Consider the following 21,596-nt stretch of genomic DNA (forward strand, 5'->3'; position numbering starts at 1 on the left):
TCAGAAGATGCCATTCTCCAACACAATACTAATTGAAGGAAATGCTTACTACTGTTATTTTTGTTTTGTCTGATGAGCTGGTCCATGCCAGAGTAGCTGAGGCTAGTTTAAAGGGTTACATTAATAGACACATTACCCTAACTTGTACAAGAAGATGTCACATAAGAGAATATCAACGAGGCTCTTGAATCCTGCAAACATAATTACAGACAAAAATTCATATAACTCTGTAGATGTCCACTGAAATAACGCTGACGCTACCTGGACTTTAAGAACTACAGTATAGAAACCTATTGTATGACCAGGTCAGCTTTGTGATCCTTTGGGAAACCAAATGGTAGCACCTGGGAACATTTACACAGAATATGTGCACAGAGTAAAATGACCTTTAAAAATTAACTATTATATACGAGGGCACTATACATAAAGTGAATTAGTACTATCACCTGCGTTAATTGTATATGTTGTTTTCATTTATTTGAACACCTTTTTGGATTTTCGTGTTATTTAAAGAAATCTATATGTAAAGATAAATAGATTTAGACAGATGTGACTTCAATTTTGCGTATTTCGCATAATTTCACATATTGAAGAACCTTCAATAGAAGGATGATTGTGAAATAATACTAAATTAATGTTATGTTTGCAGTTTATAACTTATTATATGACATATGATGCTTCAGAAAAACAGAATGGTAAAAAGCAGGTGTCCTCTGCTGCCTGGAAGCAGGGACACATTAATTATCCAGTAGCAGGAGCACAGGACGGCTCTGGCTGCAAGGCTGCAGAGTCTTTAGAAGTCACTCAGGCATGTGTTACCTGAACTACGTGACCACAAAGCAAAGCTGGCTGGGTTTCATTCCAATACCTCATCAGTTACACACACACACACACACACACACACACAGGAAAAAAAAAAAAGACCTCTTTCATTGCAATTTGTCACATGCTTGTGCCTGCATTTGATTTGTCTCACTGAAATGTCAGCTCCCCAGGCCAAATAAAGAAGCCGCTCATCTCAAAGACATCTTTCAAATATAATGCAAATAAATGAGGTTTCAAATGAGTAAAGTTAATGGCTACTGTGTCGATTTGCATATGCTTTCCAGTTTCTGTTATTCTTAGATATCTCTGTTATATATGCCTTTCATGTGTTGGATAAGCTTAAGCTGATGGGTGTCAAAATGCTTGCACAGCCTACTGAGAACAGCTAGTATTACGAATTGCTAGGATTCGTAATTAAGAAAATAAGTTATCTGTATAGCTTTTAACCTCTAAATAACATAGAGAAGTTGCACATGACCTAAATAAATTATTGGCCCCCACAACACACACACACACACACACGAATAACAACAAAAAGTCTACCATTCCTGCTTCCTATGCTTGTCTTCAGTGCTAAATAGTAATTGCTACTCTTATGTCAGCTCTTTATTCCATTTTACATCCACCTTTCTCCCACAGCATTGGTAACAGTATTGAATCTCAAGGAGTTAATGTTGAAGAGTCATTTCTAGTATCAAAATATCTGGACTACCTATTACACAACCGTTTGTGGTTCAGGCGTATGGTCACTATAGCTGTCAACTCGTGTTGTGGTCAACTGTTTTGACTAGAGTTTCCCTATACTAATTTTAGGCATTCCATGCAAACCACAAACAAATCAGAAATGTAACTCCTACTTTAATGTCCAATAAACTATTTTGCAAAAGAATATTATTATCTATATAAAGCGTTAGCTATCCTGCAGTGAAATTTCAGCTCCCCCACTGCTGAGGCGTGCATACACACACATACTGGCACACACTTGCAGCATTTTCAGAATAATCCTTTTGAAAATGTCTCTGTACACATACCACACAAGGAGTCTGAATACATTAGCATTAAAAGAGCTTTTCTATGTAGCAGAAAGTAGCTGGACATCAAGAACCCAATTCACTTCAGCTCCTAATTAATGGCAACAGTGATGTAACCTCAGTGAAATCCCTCTCTATTTGCATCTTGCCAGCTAGTGTCTTAGGGATTTTTATATTAGATCTGGTGTTATGCAGTCTAATTAGCCAGCTAAGTCTCATACTGTCCATGCATGAGCCATCTCCCAAAACAGAGAGATGTGTGTCCAGGTAAAACCCGATGTTACATTCTCACAATGAGCAAAACAAAGAAAATTAGGGGAGTTATTGCTTCTGCCAGAAGCATCATCAACACATAAGAAAGCAAAGTAGACACTTTAATGATTTAACAGTTTTAGGATGCAGGGAATTTGCCTTCCAAAGGGTTTTTGACCTTTTTTTTTTTTTTTTTTTTTTTCCACCTTTACAGGAACCTAAAATGTCAAACTCTCTGGCTGATTATGCTTTGGGTCCAGGAGAAAGAAGGAGCACTGTTCTTCACACCTACACGCTTGCTCCCACCTTGGCCCAGCATTTGAGCTCAAAGAACAAAGAAATACACTGGGGTAGATTGGGGCGGGGAAAAAAAAATAAAGAAAAAACTCACTCTTTAGATGAAAATTATTTGTATTCTCCATTTAGGGGACACAGAGAAAGCTATGTGGGAATATTCAGTACTTATTTTTTAAAAATGGTAATTCAACAGCTCAAAATATAAACACCACCACTTTCCAAAGCTGTAGCATAAATCACCTCAGAGACGAAAAGTTGTCAAGCAATTGCCATTTTTTATTTATGGGTACCTTTTAGAAGTGCCACAGCACCATGGAAATTGATACAAGCACTAATGCCTGCATTGCACAAGAGCTTGTAATGCACTCCCACGTACTGCTTACACAATACAGTCCATTGCACTGCTGGGCAATAAAGCATTATTTAGGACAGCCATACACTTGTCAGGGGGACTTTCAGGAAAACTTTTATCTTAATGAGGCAGAAACGAATCTAACTCCTCCCCAAAGTTATCTCTTCTTTCTCATGGTAAATTAACACCAATTAGCTACTTTCTTTCATCCACCTTTTTAAACAAAGCTTTGCATGGACAAGTAGACAGATCTCCAAGTTGCTCTGCGTTTTATGCTAAGCAACTAAAATAAGCACAGATAACTTTATAACAGAGTGCAGCAGCAGGCAATTTAAATCATAAATGCAATGGGAATTTAAAAAATAGCCTCTCTCAAAACATACAAAACAACTTTTCCTATAACAGTTTACCTGTTCTTCAATTCTGGCCGCTTTGACAAAACAGATTTACATACTGACAACTTATTTCCCCTAGAAAACCAAAAATAATCTAGGAGGTTAGCCATGAGAACAGCAGGATTAAGAAGCACAAAAGGTTTCCCCTTGCCGAAGGGAGAATAAAGCTGCATAAACCTAAGAACACCTTTATCTCAAAAGTCTAGTTATCAGTTACCTGCTTGAAATATGAAGAACAGCCACAATTACACAAGTTGTAGGTAGCAGAGCTCAAAATACCTTTTCAAGAGAAGAGAAATTGTATGCTTCACTGGGGATATAAATTGAACAGCGCCCATGAGTAAAGTCTGCACCACCTGACTACGTGCGAGTGAGTTTTAAAAGAATAACCTATGAATTCACTTTTACACTTACCGTTTCTCCATGTCACTCCAATCACAGAAGAGCTTTTCATTTTCCTTTTGCAGGTGCTCATTTTTCGCCTGCAGCCCCTCCAAGCGATCCAGGCAATGAGCAATCAACTCTTTAATTGCTTCAGCTGGCTTCGAAACCTTCTGTAGCTTCAGAGACCCCAGTCTGAACTGGAACAAAAGAAAAAAGCAAGTTACCTCACCAGCACTAGAAAGGTCACAAAATCCTGCTTCTAAAAAACAGACACAAGCTTAATAAGAATAGACATAAGGAATATTTTACAGTCCTTCCATTCAAAATGATATCTTAATAAATTTGTCACAAAAAGAAGTATGTGGAATAAAGGAATAAACAACGTGCCAGTTTTTTTATGCACCCAATGTGTGTTAACCCACTATGCAATAAGTACGGAGCATAAGCAGTGATGTCCCTCTTGAGCATGGGAAAAGAAATACAGCATTAAGCGTTAACAGGCTGTAGCACCAACCTGTTGTGCTACAGATGCAGACAGGGGCAACCAAATGTTTTACAGAAGAGGCTGAGAACCTCACCTGACGAAAGAAAGATATATCTTACTGCCTATGCCAGGAACCACAGTAGCAACTCAACCACATAAATACTGCTGATAAATCAAAGAAATATTAGAGGTCTTTGACAAAGTAACATTATAAATGGCTATCTATGATCTTTATATATACTTGAGAGAGGAAATCTAGCCCACAGGTTTTCTCCTTAAGAGAGCAGTCACAAGCTCTTGATAGCTAAACTCAATAAAAAGGATAACTCCAATATTTTCAGGGAGATTTAAGGATAGGATCTTGAATCAATAGTTGTATTTCTTGAGAAATGAAGATGACATGCAGAATGCATGAATACCCTGAACAGACTTGTTCTGCCTGTTCTGTCAGGCAGAAGCCTGTTGTTTCTAGGGACAGGGGAGTAATAGCTCAGCCATATGCACAAATTGGTATCAGCTGAGCTATAAACACTCAAAGCACCATGAAGATAAGATGCTCATGATGACTGACAATGATGTTCATGGTGACTGTTTGAGGCAGCTGAAGGAGAAGGATATGAGGCTCGCTTTAACAGGGTCACAAATGTTATCGAAATAAAAGCAAAACAGAGATGAAGGACCCGAATTTGGTGCTCTCAAGAGGCTGGATGAAGGGGAATATAAACTATCTGAGGTGCACTTCCACAGCTGTTTCAGCCTACAGAAGCCATAAACACATGTCCGACACCTCTCTCCAAGACTAGCAGCACATGCTCAATCCTCCACTAAGGCAGCATGGACATTTATTTGCCTAACTTGGCAAAAAGCCAGTTCAGGGAGTTGGTATAGAGATAAGTATTTTGGGCTATATTGAAAGAAAACAAAACAAAAAATAACCTTCTATGGAATCAGGTTTTTCAGCAACGAATGCATTAAGTGACTTGACTTTGCTTGGAAATGCCTGACGGAGTTAATGAGGGGCACATGAACAGAGTCCAGGTTCTCTCACATCTAGGAAATTTTGGCAGGATTCACAGAACTGCTGTGTTGTTTCTCCAAAAAATCAAGCATATTCCTCTTTTCAACTTGAAGAGTAACGGCAAAACCATCTTCGAAAAACACAAGTGAAACATTCCAGGGAAGAGTTTGATCTGCGTTACTGCATTTCTCACACTAAAATAATAACCACCAAGGAAATCCATGTTCATTCACTTTTCTTCTCATATTAATCCGTTTTACTCAGGTACATATGGCAAGTAATTAAAGTCATCCATGAAAAAAAAAATATGTAGCAGTTGTTAGCACTTTTTAAAAAGTGGACTTAAAGATGGCTATATGTAAGGTTTTGACTAAAAGTCCATGTAAAAACTGCTTACAAGGATTTTAAAGTATTGTTTGAAACAAATAACAGTTCTTAAACCAGATTAGATAATCTATCTGTGGAAGGCTCTGGAGCCATCCATGAAATCATTATGAGCTTCTTCACTATGGTGAGTTTAGCAGAACACACGGCAAAACTAAGGTTCACACTAGACATTGACTTTTTCTAAATTCATGTGTACAGCCTGTAACATACTGTTTTTCTTTAGCTTATGTGCATTTGATCATAATAGTTAACTGTAATAGTTAAAAGATGCATTTGATTTATTTTGGGAAGTCAGATTACATTATCAGTAACCCACAGTGACGCATATTCCTTGGATATCAGGCTTGCTGTTTGGTGGCATTAACAAAGATGGACATTTGTGTAAAGGAAACTGTTTTTCATCACTTGCAAGCCACCAACAAGCTATATGGATAAACAATTCATGCCGCACTTAAATACTAGCCATAGAGATACAGAAGCACACTAGCACAGATAAATAGAAATGTAATCTTCTACATTCTTATAGTGCAAAGGCAACAGGAAGAAGAGCTAAATGTTTTTGGCTTGTACTTTCAATACAGTCAGTCAGAATGAGGCAAAGGCAAAAAATCAGGACAAAGTCACATTGTCCAACTCACAGTTTATCCAGAACAGACAATAAAATACTAGTGCTCCTTCTAAAACAAGAGAATGACAATACATTTCACCTGAAAGCTTAGATCTACTCACAATCAAAACCATACCAAATTCTCAGCTAGATATTTCAAAAGTATGTCATTATAAACAAACAACAATTGAGTCCTTTATTTAAACAAGTGGTATAAATCAGGTGTGCTTGTACAAAGTGGAGCTCTGAAACTACAAAGTTCATCCTCTGGGAACTCTCTCATGAAAAGATTTCTTAAGCTCTGTAAGGAAAAAAGACCATCCTTTATTATAAAAGGCGGTGGGAGGGGGGAATCAAACCAGCTCTTTGGGCACTATCTTTTTTTGATGAATTCCCAAAACAGAGCTGGGGGAGAGGCTGCACTGCAGATAGCATAGGCAAGAAAGGCATTCCAGCCTGATTAGCTACTGCTGATGTGCCAGTCAAGAGAGGAGGTGCTGGCCACATTTCCTACACCCCCAGAGACACACGCTGCGTTAGCTGACTCTCTTTCTAGGTGTTCATTTCAGAGTCCAATCTTACCGTGAAAATGCTGAAACTGAAAGTAACTCCTTATGCAGCTTGCATACCAACCAACACAGTGACAGGCAGAATTTAGTCTTCATAAAGCAGTGACTATTACATTTCTTACAGGAAACCGTTCACTGTAATAATTTCCATGTCTCATTTTATTATCAGTGGACTGCTGCTAGCAGGTCCACAAAAAGTAAGTAAAGAAGGTATTTTCTTAGGCAGGTAGTAACATGGCATTTGAAAAAAAAAATCGCGATACTTCTGCAAAATAATTATTCTAATTATTCTTCTGTATCCTTTTTATTTCTATTTATTCATTATTTATTTTTTCCTCTCCACCATCTAATGTTATCACAGCAGAGCTTCAGAAACATTTACTCTGGCTACCTTGCAGCTACTTCCACCAGGTCAGTGCAAAAAACCATCCCAGGTCTACTGGGTTACAAGGCCCTAATTTACTCAAAAGTAACATGATTTTGGTTATGTTTTTTGCTTTGCCTTCTTCATACAGAATCCTATACAAAGTATAATGAGCAGTGTTTTTACCCTAGTAGTTATAGTGGGGTAGTAATAGTGAAACTATTTGTTACAATTAGCTATTATACTGCCAATTGCATAGACAGAAATGCTAACTGCTAACAATAGTAACATTGTTATCTGAGCAAATTACAACTGGTTGGCATTTGCTCCCGTGAAGTGCCTGGTGCTGAGAGACTGATAAGCCAGAAGAGCAGCCAAATTCATGTCATTTCTAGAGAATCACGGCAAAGTCCTAGCCATTCATAAAACATTATAAGGAAAATGAAATCTGGGGACTCTTTCACACTAAAGTCTTAGTGGGACCCAAGCTGCAAAGCAGCAGACAGCCAGCAAGGAGACAGACAGAAAAAATGCCAAAATTTCAGGTCTAAGGATTTTGAATTCTGGACAGACTTGTAATTTGCAGCACCGATACAACAGAATTCAGATAAAATATAATCTTTGAAAAGAAGTCACAGTAAGAAAAGGAGGTATTAGGTTTTTGTTTGTCTTCTGGCATATTGCTTTTCTTGAATGCAGCTTAAATGAGGGATAATATTTGTCCTTCACTGCCAAAACAGCTGTAGTGAAGAATTCTAGTAAGGCCCAGTAGAAGTGATTAAAGGGTCAAGTTAGCATTAAAAACAGCCACCAAGTAAGAACTCAAGATAAAGAGATCTTTCTTACTATATGAGTGAAAGCTCATCTTTAACACTTTACTAAATTAATTTTACATACAACATACCTGTGATTAGTATAATGTTTTTTCGCTAAGTGTACTAGCAATCTTTGCAAGTCAAATCTCATTTAGTTAATTCCTGCACATTACTAAAATCTCTCTGGATCAATTTATACTTCTTGCCATTTTCCAGCTGCTGCAGCTCTCTGGCTGTGTATCATCTGCAGATGTAATTAATGTACTTTCCGCTTCCTCTTTCAGATCATTCATGAAAACACTATGTAAAACAGCGCAGCACTAAACACTTCATTCATATAGAGAATGACCAGATCTGCTGGAGGTCCCAGTGGACAGGAGACTGTCTGTAACTGACAAACTGCTCCCCCTTCGATGATTTTAACTGTTTTTTCCCCCCCCCTCAAAAAAAAGTATGAACATGAATAAAGAACCATTAAAAACAGTTACATCTCCTTCATCAGAAATCAAACTCAGCAGTCATCCATCACACCAATATTTTAAGTTAAAAATAAGAATGAAAATTAAAGTTCACAATGAAAATTATTTTCCCCCCATCTCTCCTCCTACCCAAACACTAATTTCCTTGTAGTTTTCAGAGAAAGCAGCAGTTATAGGTCAGAAGTTTTTGTTTTGTTTTTAATTTTGTTTTGAAGCCAAACAGAAATATTTATTTCAAATTTATAATGTTTATAGGAAGATGTTTCACTCAAGGAGAAAAAAGTTATTAACATGCGAGCCAACTTATTTCTTCATGGAAAGTTTTAAAACTACATGAAACCTACTTGATTCTATAGGGTACTGGAATTAGCTTTCATTTCCCACACCAAATACATAAATAGGTTATGTACATCATATAGCTTTGGCACTGTTCTATTCCCTAGCATTGAGAGTATGATAGATAGAGCAGTAAGTATTACAGGCCAAGCACAGAAAAAAGAAATTTAGCAGATTCTTCTGTGAGCAACCTCTTGCAAGGCAGAATCTGAAGCTAGACATTAACACTGTGGGCTAATTTCCAACAACTACAAATTTTCATCCTGACATATTAGGCTGTAAGGAAGAAAAAAAAAAATCATGCTGAAAATTTTCTTGCATCTGTGTTGCTGGCCATGATTTCCCTCTGTACTACTTGAGTATCCTATCAATCTTTTTTAACATTATTTTTTAATCCAAAAAATAAAAAGTTTATTTAGGGAATTTTTATTCAGGGAATTTAGTTTATTTAGGGAATTTACTTAGGGAAGTTTATTTAGGGAATTACATATTTTCCACACGCTTGATATTAAGTCATAAAAAGCACTCTGACACTTTGTTTAGACAGACATATTTTGTTCTTTCTCATCCTGGCAGGCTGTAGCAGCTGTATAGTGCTATCAGTCTTCTATTTATTTTATTTACTTAAATCCTTACCCATAATATGTTGCCTTTGCTCTTCTCTCTATTTTGAGAATGACTTTATGAATCATTTTAACAGACAGTATATTCACAGCTACTCTAAATCTGATTTTGAAGCAAAAATTCTATTGTGTAAAATAAGTCATGGAGCTGTAATTCTGTGAAATCACCTGTAGCCTATAACAAAATTCACTCAAATCCACTTCCCTTACTTTCCACTTTCTTGCACCTTTGGACTGGGACTCAGGGATCCCTGAACTCTACTTCTAAGCACTTCTAATTTTTCCAACTTTCTTTACAATCAGCTGGCTTAGCAGAGCTAATAACTTCTACATACTTGCTGACAGATGCTGCCTCCCACAACGTATTGTCTAAGCAAACGTCCTTTCACCAGGGAAATATCAATGAAGGATGTGAGGGTTAAAAAAGGTCCACATCAGGCCACCAGGACAGAGCAGCTGTGTAGTCTCTCCACTGTCTTCATCACGACCTGTGGTCTGTAAGAGCAGATGTGACCCCTGCATTGAGGCAGTAAAGCCCCACAGAGCAATGCAACACAGATCCTTTTGTCATTGTCCCATCCTCAGCATCTCTCAGCACCTTCCTTATGCTAAGAGGAAGCTACAGGGGACAGATATTTCTAGACAGATCCTCTTAGTATAACATGGTCTTTCCATGCTACCTAGCAGTGCCCGTTCTATGGGGTCTTTGATAACTATGGAGGAAGAATCACGTTGTTTTCATCATAGCAAAGTCCATAGTCTGAAACAGTTTCAATCATCACAAAACATCTTAATAAATCTCTAAAGCCTAACCAACACACACACACATCCTAAGAGTAGAACTTACTTGCATGCACACTTACATTGCACCCATAAGAATTCAAATAGCCTATATTCACCAAAAAATTTATCAAAAAACCATAAAAAAATAAAAAATTGAAAGTAATTTTGCAGTCAACAAATGCAAGGTTTTAGTTATTTATTTTTCTACTCTTGCACAAATTTATACCAAACTATCCTGAACTGACCAAATTATGACCTTCCATATGATTACTACTGAAAGTAAAATATTTACCCGACACTTAGAGACACAGAACAACACTGAATCACTGCCAATGCTATGGTAACCTAAAAGTCAGATGTCTCTTTAATGGAGTATGTTTCATACAAGATGTTGCAATAAATTAGACTGTGCAAGAGACAGCTACTTTCTCTCCCCAGTGGAAAGCTGAATTTCCTGCAAATAAGATCTATATTGTGATTTTTAGACTTACCCTTGTTACTACCGGTTAAATATCAACAAACTGGTCTACTGTTTTACAAGGACAGACTGATCTGATCTAAGATGGAATCAAGACTGTGATAAAAATACAAAAATATTCTTCACTATGATAATTCATGGGCATTTTAACAAAGGAAATATTAATGAAAATTCATGCATAGGGTTAAAATGAATGATGCTGACACTTATTTGCTTATACAAAGAAAGTGCTACAAACTTGAATCTGGAATGCATTATACCCCTTTTATTTCTCAAGTCAATCAGTGAGTGGTCTTGATTTTTTAAAGCTGTGCCACCATTATCTCCAGGGGAATCATTCAACAGTAACCATGACATTCCTGGGTGTGGTTTAAAAAAAAAAAAAAAAAAATAGAACCAACTGCACGAGCCTTGCACAACACAGTGATGACAAGACGTGAAAGCAGAAGTTGCTTTTGTAACAGCAAACTCTAGGAAGCTAGAGAAGTTACAAAGCACTCATAATAGCCAGGAAATCCTGACAGTTGCATCAGTCTGTAAAAGAATAGGATCACTAGTTATAAAAGTCAAGTTTAAGGTAAAAAATCTGCCTTTTTCTTGCCTTTCTGTCCTGTAACGTTGTTTATGAGAAATGTGTTACTTCATCCTCAGGAAAAACATATCTTTCTTCCTATTGAAGGCATGACAACCACCTACACTGGAGAAAAATCTGCTGATATAAGCAATTGCTATTTTTCCTCAGGATTTTACTACAAACTGCAGAAATACTCACTCCACATCGACTGATGAAATTCCATCTGGTTTCATTATTTTGTATGGCAGGGGTTCCCAAATATTTTGGAGAGTGCCTCACTGCTTCTCACACCCTCAAACCCACAGATTCATGGCACCATGGCCCCCTTATAATTGCAGTACATCCAGGCTACATCTGTGCAGTAAGCGCAGCAGACCTTGGGAATGTTGCCAGCCATTAGAATAAGACCATCTATAACATGAGGACACCCCAGCACATTTCTGTCCTGTCACAGCTAGGACCTACTCAAGGCATTCCCAGGCACACCTCAGGAGTCAGAGCAGCCCAGGGACCATTTCCTATAGCCAATTTGCAAGCTGCCACCCTGGTCTTCCAAAGGCTAAATGAGTTTCATCATATGGACATGCCAGTTGGCCTCTGTGCTTAGGAACACACCCAGGAAAAGGCAAGTTACTAGCGCAGATACAACCACCACAGCGACGGGAGTAGCTCTCTATCAGGTTTATAGCAGAAGCCACCATGTTTCACTAGATTAAGAAGGACCAAGACAGAAGGAGCTTCCAAACCCTCTTGAGAGAATGTCCAGATTCTGAGGAAAGAGACACAATACAGCTGCAAATTCTCTGCCAGTTCCAAGCCTTTCCCCCTGCCCCTCATTGACCTGTGCATGCCTCACTGCAAGCCAGGTGGAGCAGATTCTAGACTGCCAAGGCCTAGATGAGTAGGCGGTGCAGTCCAAGTAACACCATCACGCATCCCTCGTACACAACTCTAGCCATTTCATCACAGAAGGCTATCAGGTAGGTCCAGCGTGATTCTGCTCTGCTAAATCCATAGAGACAGCTCACAGTTATCTTCCCCTTCATGTAGCTGGAGGCAAGAGGAGTCCCTTCATGACTTTCCAGAAACCAAAATTAGGTTTGTCAGCCTGTAGTTTCCCTAAGAGCCTTCTGGTCTTTTCTGAAAACGAGTGCAGGACTTGCCATTCACTTGTCATTGGTGACCTTCCCCAAACTCCCTGATTTCTCAAACATGAAAGAATCATATTACGAAGACTAGTTCTCTCAGTACACTTGAACATGGCCCATCTAATTCAGTAGACTTGAAGGGGTTGTTATGCTGAAAAAATCATCTGCCTCCTGCTGAAAAATCAGGCCTGCTCAGCAGCTTAAAATTCTTATTCTTATTTGGATTTCCCTGAAATTCTGTAAGCTCCACAGAAGCGCCACATTTTGACACCCCATATCTGAAATCATTTGAGCAAAGTGCTCTTGACATAAATTCCCATTGCCCTCTTCAAGGGGAAGAAGAGAAGATACAGATATTGTACCAAAACCTGATCATTTTCTTAATACCTCAACTGAGACCAATTCTTCGCACCAGAGGAAATGGCATGTGCACCCAACTTGTATCCATTTGCTCTTGCAGGACACTATGCTTTACCTTACAGAGTACTCCCTAGTGCTCAAAGCTGTGGTTATTTATAGATAATTATTTTTCTCTCTTGGCCTTCAACCTGTTCAATTACAGCGAAAAGCAGTAGCTTTGACTGCTTATATGGCAGGCTTTTCATTTCTCATATCATACAGGCAAGCTTCCTCCCAAACTGAATTTGCATTTCTTGACTGTGGATAAACAGAATTGTACACATAATTTTCATTGTATATACACCATGAACAAATCATACAAATGTACAGAGAGCAAACATGGAACTTATATGACTGTGCAGACCTTCGTTATTCATTCTAGTTTAATATTTCATTTCTTTCTCCCACCCTATCACATTTACTCAATGCATAAGAATTACCAAGGCATGGAGTTTACTGGTGTTTCAAGGGGCCTATTCCTTTGCATAGTTCCAGAATATGAAAAAAGGAAAATAAAAATAAGCACATTGGATACAGCTTAAATAGATATATTCTTTATACTCTACTGCGCTGATAGGTAGGAGTAATTGTATGTGTCAATAAGACACCTAGCAACAATTTGTTCTCCTTCATCGACTACATTTATCTATGCATCTTCCTTTAAAGCCTTTTGAAAGTGTCTTTATTTCATCTGTATACGCATCAAAAATACCACATCCCATTTCAGGTCTCTAGACCTGACTAGCAGAATTGAGTACTTTTGTAAAGCTTAATCCCACCAGTGCTGAGAAGGTGTTTAGCTACCGATTTTTGACAGCTGTGACATGGTCTGGTCAAAATCTAGCCAGGCTATGACTCACTAACTTAAAGTGCTCTGTAATCATTTTTCCAAACTTAACTCTAAAAACTGTACTCATGAGAACTTTTTTTCCCCCATTAACAGTGAAGAGCAAGATAAATTCATCTCCTGCGAAAGGCTACATATTATAATACAATTTTCAAACGCTTCAAACGTCATTAACTTGACACCCATGTATCTTAACAAAGGCCCAAATCGCATCTTTATAAAAATGAGATTCATTTCAAACATAGAATGAATTGAATAAAGTTACAGAAAATTTGTATTAAAGTTAAGTTCATCTTGCAAGCTGCTAAGCTATAGAAAACCACTACTACTTTTCCCTCATTTTCAGTCACCACTATAGAGATGAATTCTTTGAAATTACTAAACACTAAAATGCAGAGCAACAACAACACTCAGCAGCTGCATATTAAGCATTTCTTCCAATTCCTTCTCTATGGTTATTAGATACAATATTCAATTTCACTAATAAAGATCCAAGCAACCGGGATAAATAAATGAAAGACAAATTTGTAAAAATATCAGGTGCACTAGCTATATATTAGAAAAATAAACATGGAGCAGACCACTATAGATTACAGTTCCACAAACAGTGATAAAAATAATGATTATGTAAAGAATGAACAACTCAAGCAATCACTGGAATGGTGGATGAAATTTCTATCTCATGAAAAATTTGACTGGTTTGTATTTTGTTCATACATACAATTATAACTTATTTGATACTTCTCTTCCCTTATTGTTCTCTTCTATACCTTAGACAACTATTCTTCATCTAATTTTACATTACCAGATTTCCCCTGGAACAAGACTTTACAAAGACAAATTACATAGCCCATCCTTAAAAGAAATGTTTTCATCTTTTCCTCACAGTAATTCAACAGCTTCAGGAATAATCAGATACTTTTCTCCCTTCTTTCATAACAAGCAGGTCAGTGAGCAATGGAACTAACAAAGTCTGGTTTCCTACAGTCCAAGACTCCTGAGCTGGATCCTCTGACATCTAAAAAGGTGCGAAACGCAGTCAAGACTTTTCCCTATTTGGAGCATTCATAACTTTTCTTTTCCATGGGGATTTGCTAGTGTCTAGTAACACAGTTGATCTCATTCCACAGTCTTTTCCTCAGCAGACACATGAATAGGGTCTCTCTTCTACAACCATCCACCTATTTCCACAAAACTAGCAGGAACTTGATATCTTTGAGACCTCTACTCCTGTCAAATCTGTTTGAAATAGGTCAGTAGTTCCAAAAGTTATGCAGGGGGAAGGGGAAGATGTCAGATGACTGGCACTCAGCAAAGCCACACGCAGCTCCATCACCTAAGCTTTGTTCCCTAGGGAGCAGCAAAAAACACTTGCACATTTTATTATTTTCAAAAGTGCTCTAAATGAGTAAGGAAACGGACTTCATTTGGAGATCTCCTAAACTTCATTTATTGTTTGCTTAAGACTTGCATACAAGACATAAGACAGAGTGGGGCAATCATAGGCCCTAGGTATAATATTTGGAGTCGGGTCTCATGACTTATATTCATAAGCAGTTCACAATCACATTAATTTAAAATATCACAAGGAAAGCCTATCAAGATAACTTATATCTGAATGCATTTGCAACAGACTAGGGAACAGAACACAGGCAATTCCCACAAAGCAGCTGACAGACAAAACTTACTTCTTTCTGAGACTTCAGTCTTCCAAAAAACAGGGAGATTGACTCCAAGAATTTTCACATAACCTGCTGGCATTTTTTTGGTCAGATATTTTGTAATTATGTTCAGGTTTCCAAATCTCAAAAATTATTCTAGGACCAGCATAGCTGAAGGAAATTTTTTAAACTGGAAGCTCAAAGCTCTTTTGCTGAACAGCTAATCCCAAAGAACATATAGATTGAACATATAGCACTGAAAAAGGCAGGCAACTCTTTTGCTGACCCCAGAAAAGTTTCTGCAAACATTACGAAATCTAGATCCAGATAAATGTGCTTTTAGCATAGATGATCAAAATAAAAGCAAGGCTGGCAGGGGTGCTAGTGATATTACTGTCAGTAAAAGTTACAAGGTAACAAAATATGAATGATTAATACTTTCAAGTTAAAAAAAAAAAAAAAAAGGAAAGAAAAAAAAAACACACCATATTACATGTTAGCTGCTGCATAATGGGAGCATTTTAAAACTACCTGTCAACTGATCATATTCCTCCATACAAAACCCAGACTGAAATGCTCTTTAAAACTTTAATAAAACCTAGCTGAAATGCCTAGAGTAATCAGTGTCAGATATGAAGACAACTTGTCTTGGGTGCTACTTTTCTTCAAATGTTGACCTTCAGACTTGGGAAGTAATGGAAACTATAAAGTGCTTCTTGAATACACCCTTGGAACTAACATGCCAAGCGTCTGCCGTAATCGAAGCCCAACTCCCCCTGGATCTGCTGTACTCCGAGGGTTAACATCTCGATGATTGCACTCAATCTTCTCGCTTGGAAAGTAAATGCACAACCATGTGAATAAGCATGAGATAATGCCTAGACCAAGACAAAATATAGAAGTGTTCCCAACTAAGTACTACAAACAGTTTTCCAGTATGAGTAATAAGACAGGATTCATTTAGAAGCACCACAACCTGTCTTCACCACAACCTGGCTTTTTCCCTCTTTGTTTAAAACATCCTTTTAGAAATGTGATGGTCACTTGGTAAAACAGTTTAGATCTGAAAGTCTGGCTACTAATAAAAACTCCAAGAGAGTTGTTTTATTGCGCTTCAGAAAATAAAGTACTAAAGGTTTTTCTCCCTGGTACTAAACTCACCTATGTAAGCTACATGGTGCACATCTGCACATCCAGCGTGTCCTGCTCACAGATATGGAACTATCCCACACATCAAAAGATGCAGCAAGACAAACTCCCTGTGTTAACTACATAGAAGGATGCAAACTTTTATATAAAATAGCAAGATGTGAACAGAACATTCATTTCCACCTGACTGCTGAAAATAAGAAAGCCAAGTTCCTATTTTCACATGGAGAGAAAGCAATACCAGCGTGGACTCAGGAATGCAGTGAAACAGAGTGAAATAAACTTTTCTGAGTTCTGTCCCCCTGTTCTTGTTGTTCAACATGTTTCACATGTGAAAGACTCCCTTCCACCATTTTAATACTGAAAGCAATACACAGATAATAGACAGAGAGGGCTCCCAGGAATAGGCTCTCCTAACCTCAATTAGGTTATTGTACCTATTATGTTGTGCCTGTCTTCATGCAAGAATTTACAACATCATAATTCTCATGACGTGTCTACAGTAATCAGGGAAGTGGAGGAGCATTCTCCCCCATTTCCTTGCAAGGGGCTGCTGGAAAGAGATGTAGAAATATGACAGAACCAGGCTTTGCTCTAGGCTATACAAAATCTAAACACCTCCACTGTAACACTAGTGTAAAAATTTCTATGGTTAAGAGAGATTCTTAGTTTTGCTCAAAAGACTTGAACTTTTGACACAAGAAAACCCTCTCCAAAGACAGATGCACGTGTGACCACTGTGTTTAATGATGCCACTAAGCAAATCCAGTGCCCCCACATGAAATCAATTATAGCACAAGAAAGATAGACAAGCTTGAAAGATTTACAGGTTCAGCAACAGCAATAGCTTTTTTTTTTTTTTTTTTTTTTTAAATGTCCATTAACCCAAAGTAAGTGGACAGTATATCATCCCTGCATTTTTCAAAATGGTTGCAGGAACCATATGATTATTCCACTCCGAATCATGCTGGCAGAATGGCAGAAATTTGCCAGCCTCCTACCCATTTTTCTTTGGATATACCAATTTAAAAAGAAAAAAAAAAAGAAAAAGAAAAAAAAAAAGAATGATAAAATAGCAGCTGCAAACAAACTGGAAAGCCAAGGAATTAAAAGATAATTGCATCAGCATGGAATATTTCACTACAGCTAGGACTAGGGAAAATACCATACTCCCCATTGTCAAGACTCACCAGCAGTTCACTAAACGGTTATGGCCTTCAGTGATGCGTCTACACCACCGCTCCAGTACATTTCAGGATCCTAGTATTCAACTGCCCATACTATAGATATGTTGGTTTGCTGCAGGGCTCTTTGAAGGAATCAGTCTCAGTTTACTTGGGTAGCAAAGCAAGGTCACAGAAAAGAAAGACAGTTTGCTTCTCAGAGGTTGCCCTACAGCCAGAATGGAAGGGAATGACTACAGCCCATTCAGCACTTGCATCTCCAAGAGAGAAGCGAAGCCCCTTCTAAGTAAGAGCCCTATTTTGTTTATGCTCCAGGCATGCTCTGGGCATGAAATTAAAGTTTCATCCTTCAGCCTGGCAGTACCCACACTCACTACAACAGTAGGATCTAGGGCTAAAGGCTACTACAGAAAATAACATGTTATACTCTGTCCCGCAAGATTAAAATGCAGACATTTTTATGCCCATTTAGGTCATTCCAGAGTATTTACATTCTTCAGTATGACAGTAAATGCTATACAATTTTAACTTTAAAGTTGCTTTGAAATGCAATCCAAAGATGGATGGATATATGACGTCCCATAAAGTCACAAGACGTCCTCAAATTCTCACAAATGCAGTGGAGATAGGTTCTAGAAACTAAGGCTTATATTTAAGTGATAAGACATTATTTCTACAGGACACTTTTTTTTCTTAAACACTCATCAGCATATATCAAACAAGTAGTTAAAGATGGAATCATTAGCCTGCTCCTTATACTTCAGTTAGGAAAAGAATTCAGGTCAATTACTTCTGAGAACAATTAACATAAGCAATTCATGTAAAATAAACATTTTAGAAAGTACCCAATCGTAAAGTCCTTATTAGAAAGTTTTGAACTCTTAAACTTTCTATTTTTTATACCTTGAGATCATTCATTATTGTGTTGCATGGAATTCTGCCTTTCAAATTATTGCATGCAGTATACCGCAAATGAGATGTCACACAATGTAAAGCAATATTTAGGAAAATTTCCATTTTCAAGTGTCACCTTATTAAATATCATTTTGTTGAGACCTGAAAACACACTCATTCTCTCTTCATCCAAAGTATATATTTACATATAAACGTATATTCTAAAGTTTAAAAATAAACCTGCTTGGAAAAGGCATAAATTATTGCAGTCAATTTATTAGCAAGTAAATCAATTTATTACATTAATTTCTTCACTAAAAGGAAGTGCATTTCACTGCAGTTTTGAGGTAAAGAGCAGGTTTCAAGAAGTATTCCAAAGTGGCATAATTTTGTAGTGATGGCAGTAGAGGGGCAACCAAATGCAGCAAGAGGTGGAGGACAGAGGAGGGACTGACCTCTCTTTCCAGAAAATGCCGTGCACAGGATGATTCAAAGTGCTTGCTAACCTACAATGTCAGATTCACCCACTGCTACGACAAGTTTAACTTAGCCTAGTAAACTACATGGAAAGATTCTGTGCTAGAACAGGAGATAATGCATGGAAAAGGTTTGCATATAATAAACTTCTATCATATACTTGTATTTCCACTAAAAATGAAAAAGACTTTTTTTTATCTGAAAATGCAAAGCCACAGAGCTGCAAAAGCTTTCTGGAAAACAACGGAAAAGACACAGCTACGGACAACCTATTACTTTAAAGGGATGCAATTGCAGAAAGTGTCTTTTCAGAAAGGAAGTCTTCACTAAGGGATCAGAAGTTGGATTGGGTTCAATTGAAAATATTTTCCTTGAAATTTTATAAATTCTCATCTGCGAATGAAATACATTTAACACATAAAAATATTTTAGACTAAAAATTGTTGCTAGCAACACAAACAAAACATTTACTTTTTTCCACATTTTCAAAAGCTGCTGCTGTAAAGTATTTAGTGAAGTATTGTTTGCTAAAGCCAAGACAATCCATGAAGGAGGAATGTGCTTGTTTCTCACAGTCAAAACTCAACAGAGCCTGACTGATAATTTCGAGGCATTCTTGACATGCTAATACATGGCCTGCTGAAGTTACAGAATTTAACTCCTCTTAAATCTGAGCTCCTGCATCAGTTCTTTACCAGTTCTATATGCCCTAGAAGGTTATTTTTTTCAAATGAATCAGTGAAATAAGTTTCTTATGCATTTAGAAAAAAGTAGGATAAATATATTTTGTGTCTAAACTCATATGTATATGCTCTAGTGCAGCTACAACCCATTAAAAATATATGCTAGTTAGCAAGGTCCCAGCCTGTAAGACTATGCAGTATTACAGCAGACCATCTAGTCTCCCCTCCCAAGTTCTCTGCCTTCTTAGATTCATGCACTGCTTATCCTTGTGGTATTGCTTTTCTCTCTGAATTTTCTCAGAGATATTTATGATACAGCTGCCAGTTAGACAAAGAGCTTAAGCATCAAAAAGCCATATCTCCTGGACTCAAGGGTCACAATCACACAGAATTAGTTGTAAAAGATAACGGAGGCACAAAGTCTTAGAGACCCAGTGAAGAAGAGCTAAGACACCACTACACTGTGGCGCAGTTGCACAACATCAGCTCTAAGCCTGCAAACTTGGGGGCATGGAGAGGCTCCCTCAAGACAACCTCAGCAGACATCTGAGAAGGCAACATGAGGACTCATCAGCCATCAAGGAAGGCTCAGCCTGGGTAAGAAGGCAGAATTCCACTTCATCTTTAAACATCACTGTAATAAATGAAAACAGCATTTCTTAAACCTTTCAGACAGATTTCCAATTCTTTTACTACTGTGGAATAGATTGTGGAATTTCAGAAAATTGGTATAAATAGATTCTCTCTTTTGCATTGCTTTGATGACTTTCAAAATAAATGGAATATAGATATCTAAGAGGTGTGATTCTTAAATGTAAAAACATTACTATACTGCAGAATAAGAAAATGATAGCAATGGAACACCTTAAAGGAACTGCTTCCAGTGACTGGAAAAGAAGGGGAAAAAAAGGTAGAAAAACAAGTGATAGAGAGGCATTTTTCTTAAGAGCTGAAAATGCTTCTTAATATCAGCTGTTAAACCAATTATCAGTGTTAAAAGCAAGTATGTCGATGGACAGAGGACAAAGTTCTACTGCAACAATACATGTCTGAGAAAACACAGCTCTACTGTGAACTTGACTGTTTTCTTCAGTCACTGTCACTGCCAATGCAAAGGTCCATTTTTGCCATCCGCACCTTGTCTAAGAAGCTGCACTAGAGTAACTTGACTGTCCGATACAAAATGAGACCTGCACACAGAGAAGAGTAAAAAAGTTGATTTTATTTTTATAAGTATCAGCATTCCATTGTCACACAGCCATTGCTCAGTGAGGCATTAGGATAGTCGTGAGCTAACCAAAATCTCACCTGCTCCTGCAGCTCCTTTCAGAGTAGGATACAGCGAGTACTTACACAGCTGAACTCTCTCTGGATTGGAGTTATCTCCAATTGCCAAGCACAACTGCCCTAAGGTTCTCGCCAGTTGGACACATAGCACTGGCTTGGCAAAGATCTGAGCAAACTTGTTTCCCCCAAAATAAAATTAGATCTATTCCTAACCAAGGAAAGAGCAAAAAGATCCAGCATTAATTCTGAAGCTCTCAAATTGATCACCAAACTTGTTTCCTATTAGGACAATAAAACACCATCATCTCCAGCATGTATTTGTAGGGGCCATGAAATTTTATTTTAAGCAAGCCCAATCTTGTGCACACTGTATACATAGACATACATGAACAAACTCTTGAAAACAAACCATATCTAGTTCTTGGACAGCTATTTTAAACATATAAGATGTGATTATTTATTTTGATCTTAAGGAAGTACTGCTTTCAAACTCTATGTAGCTGAGGTAGAGTGACTTGTAGTGTGAAACAGCCCAGATTGCAAAGCAAAAAGTGCAAAGCGTAGTACCCCCACACAAATACAAGTGAGAGATGAACCAGAGCAGCAACGCAGCAGCCTGGAATGGGAAACCCTGCCAAACCCAAACATACAGGAACTCCAAAAAAAGAAAGAAAGAAAAAAAAAAAAAAGAGTCTCAGAAGATTAAATATGTTTAACTAACTCTCACAAAAATCCTCAAGAGTGAGGATGTCAATATCTTAATCTTGATTTGTGAAGTAAGGAATATTATTACATGTTGCAAGATTAACACCCT

The 21,596-nt window shown here is 37.7% G+C and overlaps 1 protein-coding gene across 1 annotated transcript in view; it reads right to left on the reverse strand.

The window, feature by feature from the left end:
* XRCC4 (X-ray repair cross complementing 4) overlaps nucleotides 1-21,596 on the reverse strand; it is a 166,399-nt gene that overhangs the window by 93,374 nt on the left and 51,429 nt on the right. Inside the window, exon 4 of the mRNA XM_088522108.1 lies at nucleotides 3,567-3,733. Coding sequence (XP_088378234.1) covers nucleotides 3,567-3,733 — 167 coding nt within the window. The remainder of the gene's footprint in view (nucleotides 1-3,566; nucleotides 3,734-21,596) is intronic.

The sequence above is a fragment of the Tinamus guttatus genome, unplaced genomic scaffold (assembly GCF_059628265.1).
Source record: "Tinamus guttatus ecotype Peru unplaced genomic scaffold, ASM5962826v1 Tinamus_guttatus_pri_ptg000149l, whole genome shotgun sequence".
Taxonomy (NCBI): domain Eukaryota; kingdom Metazoa; phylum Chordata; class Aves; order Tinamiformes; family Tinamidae; genus Tinamus; species Tinamus guttatus.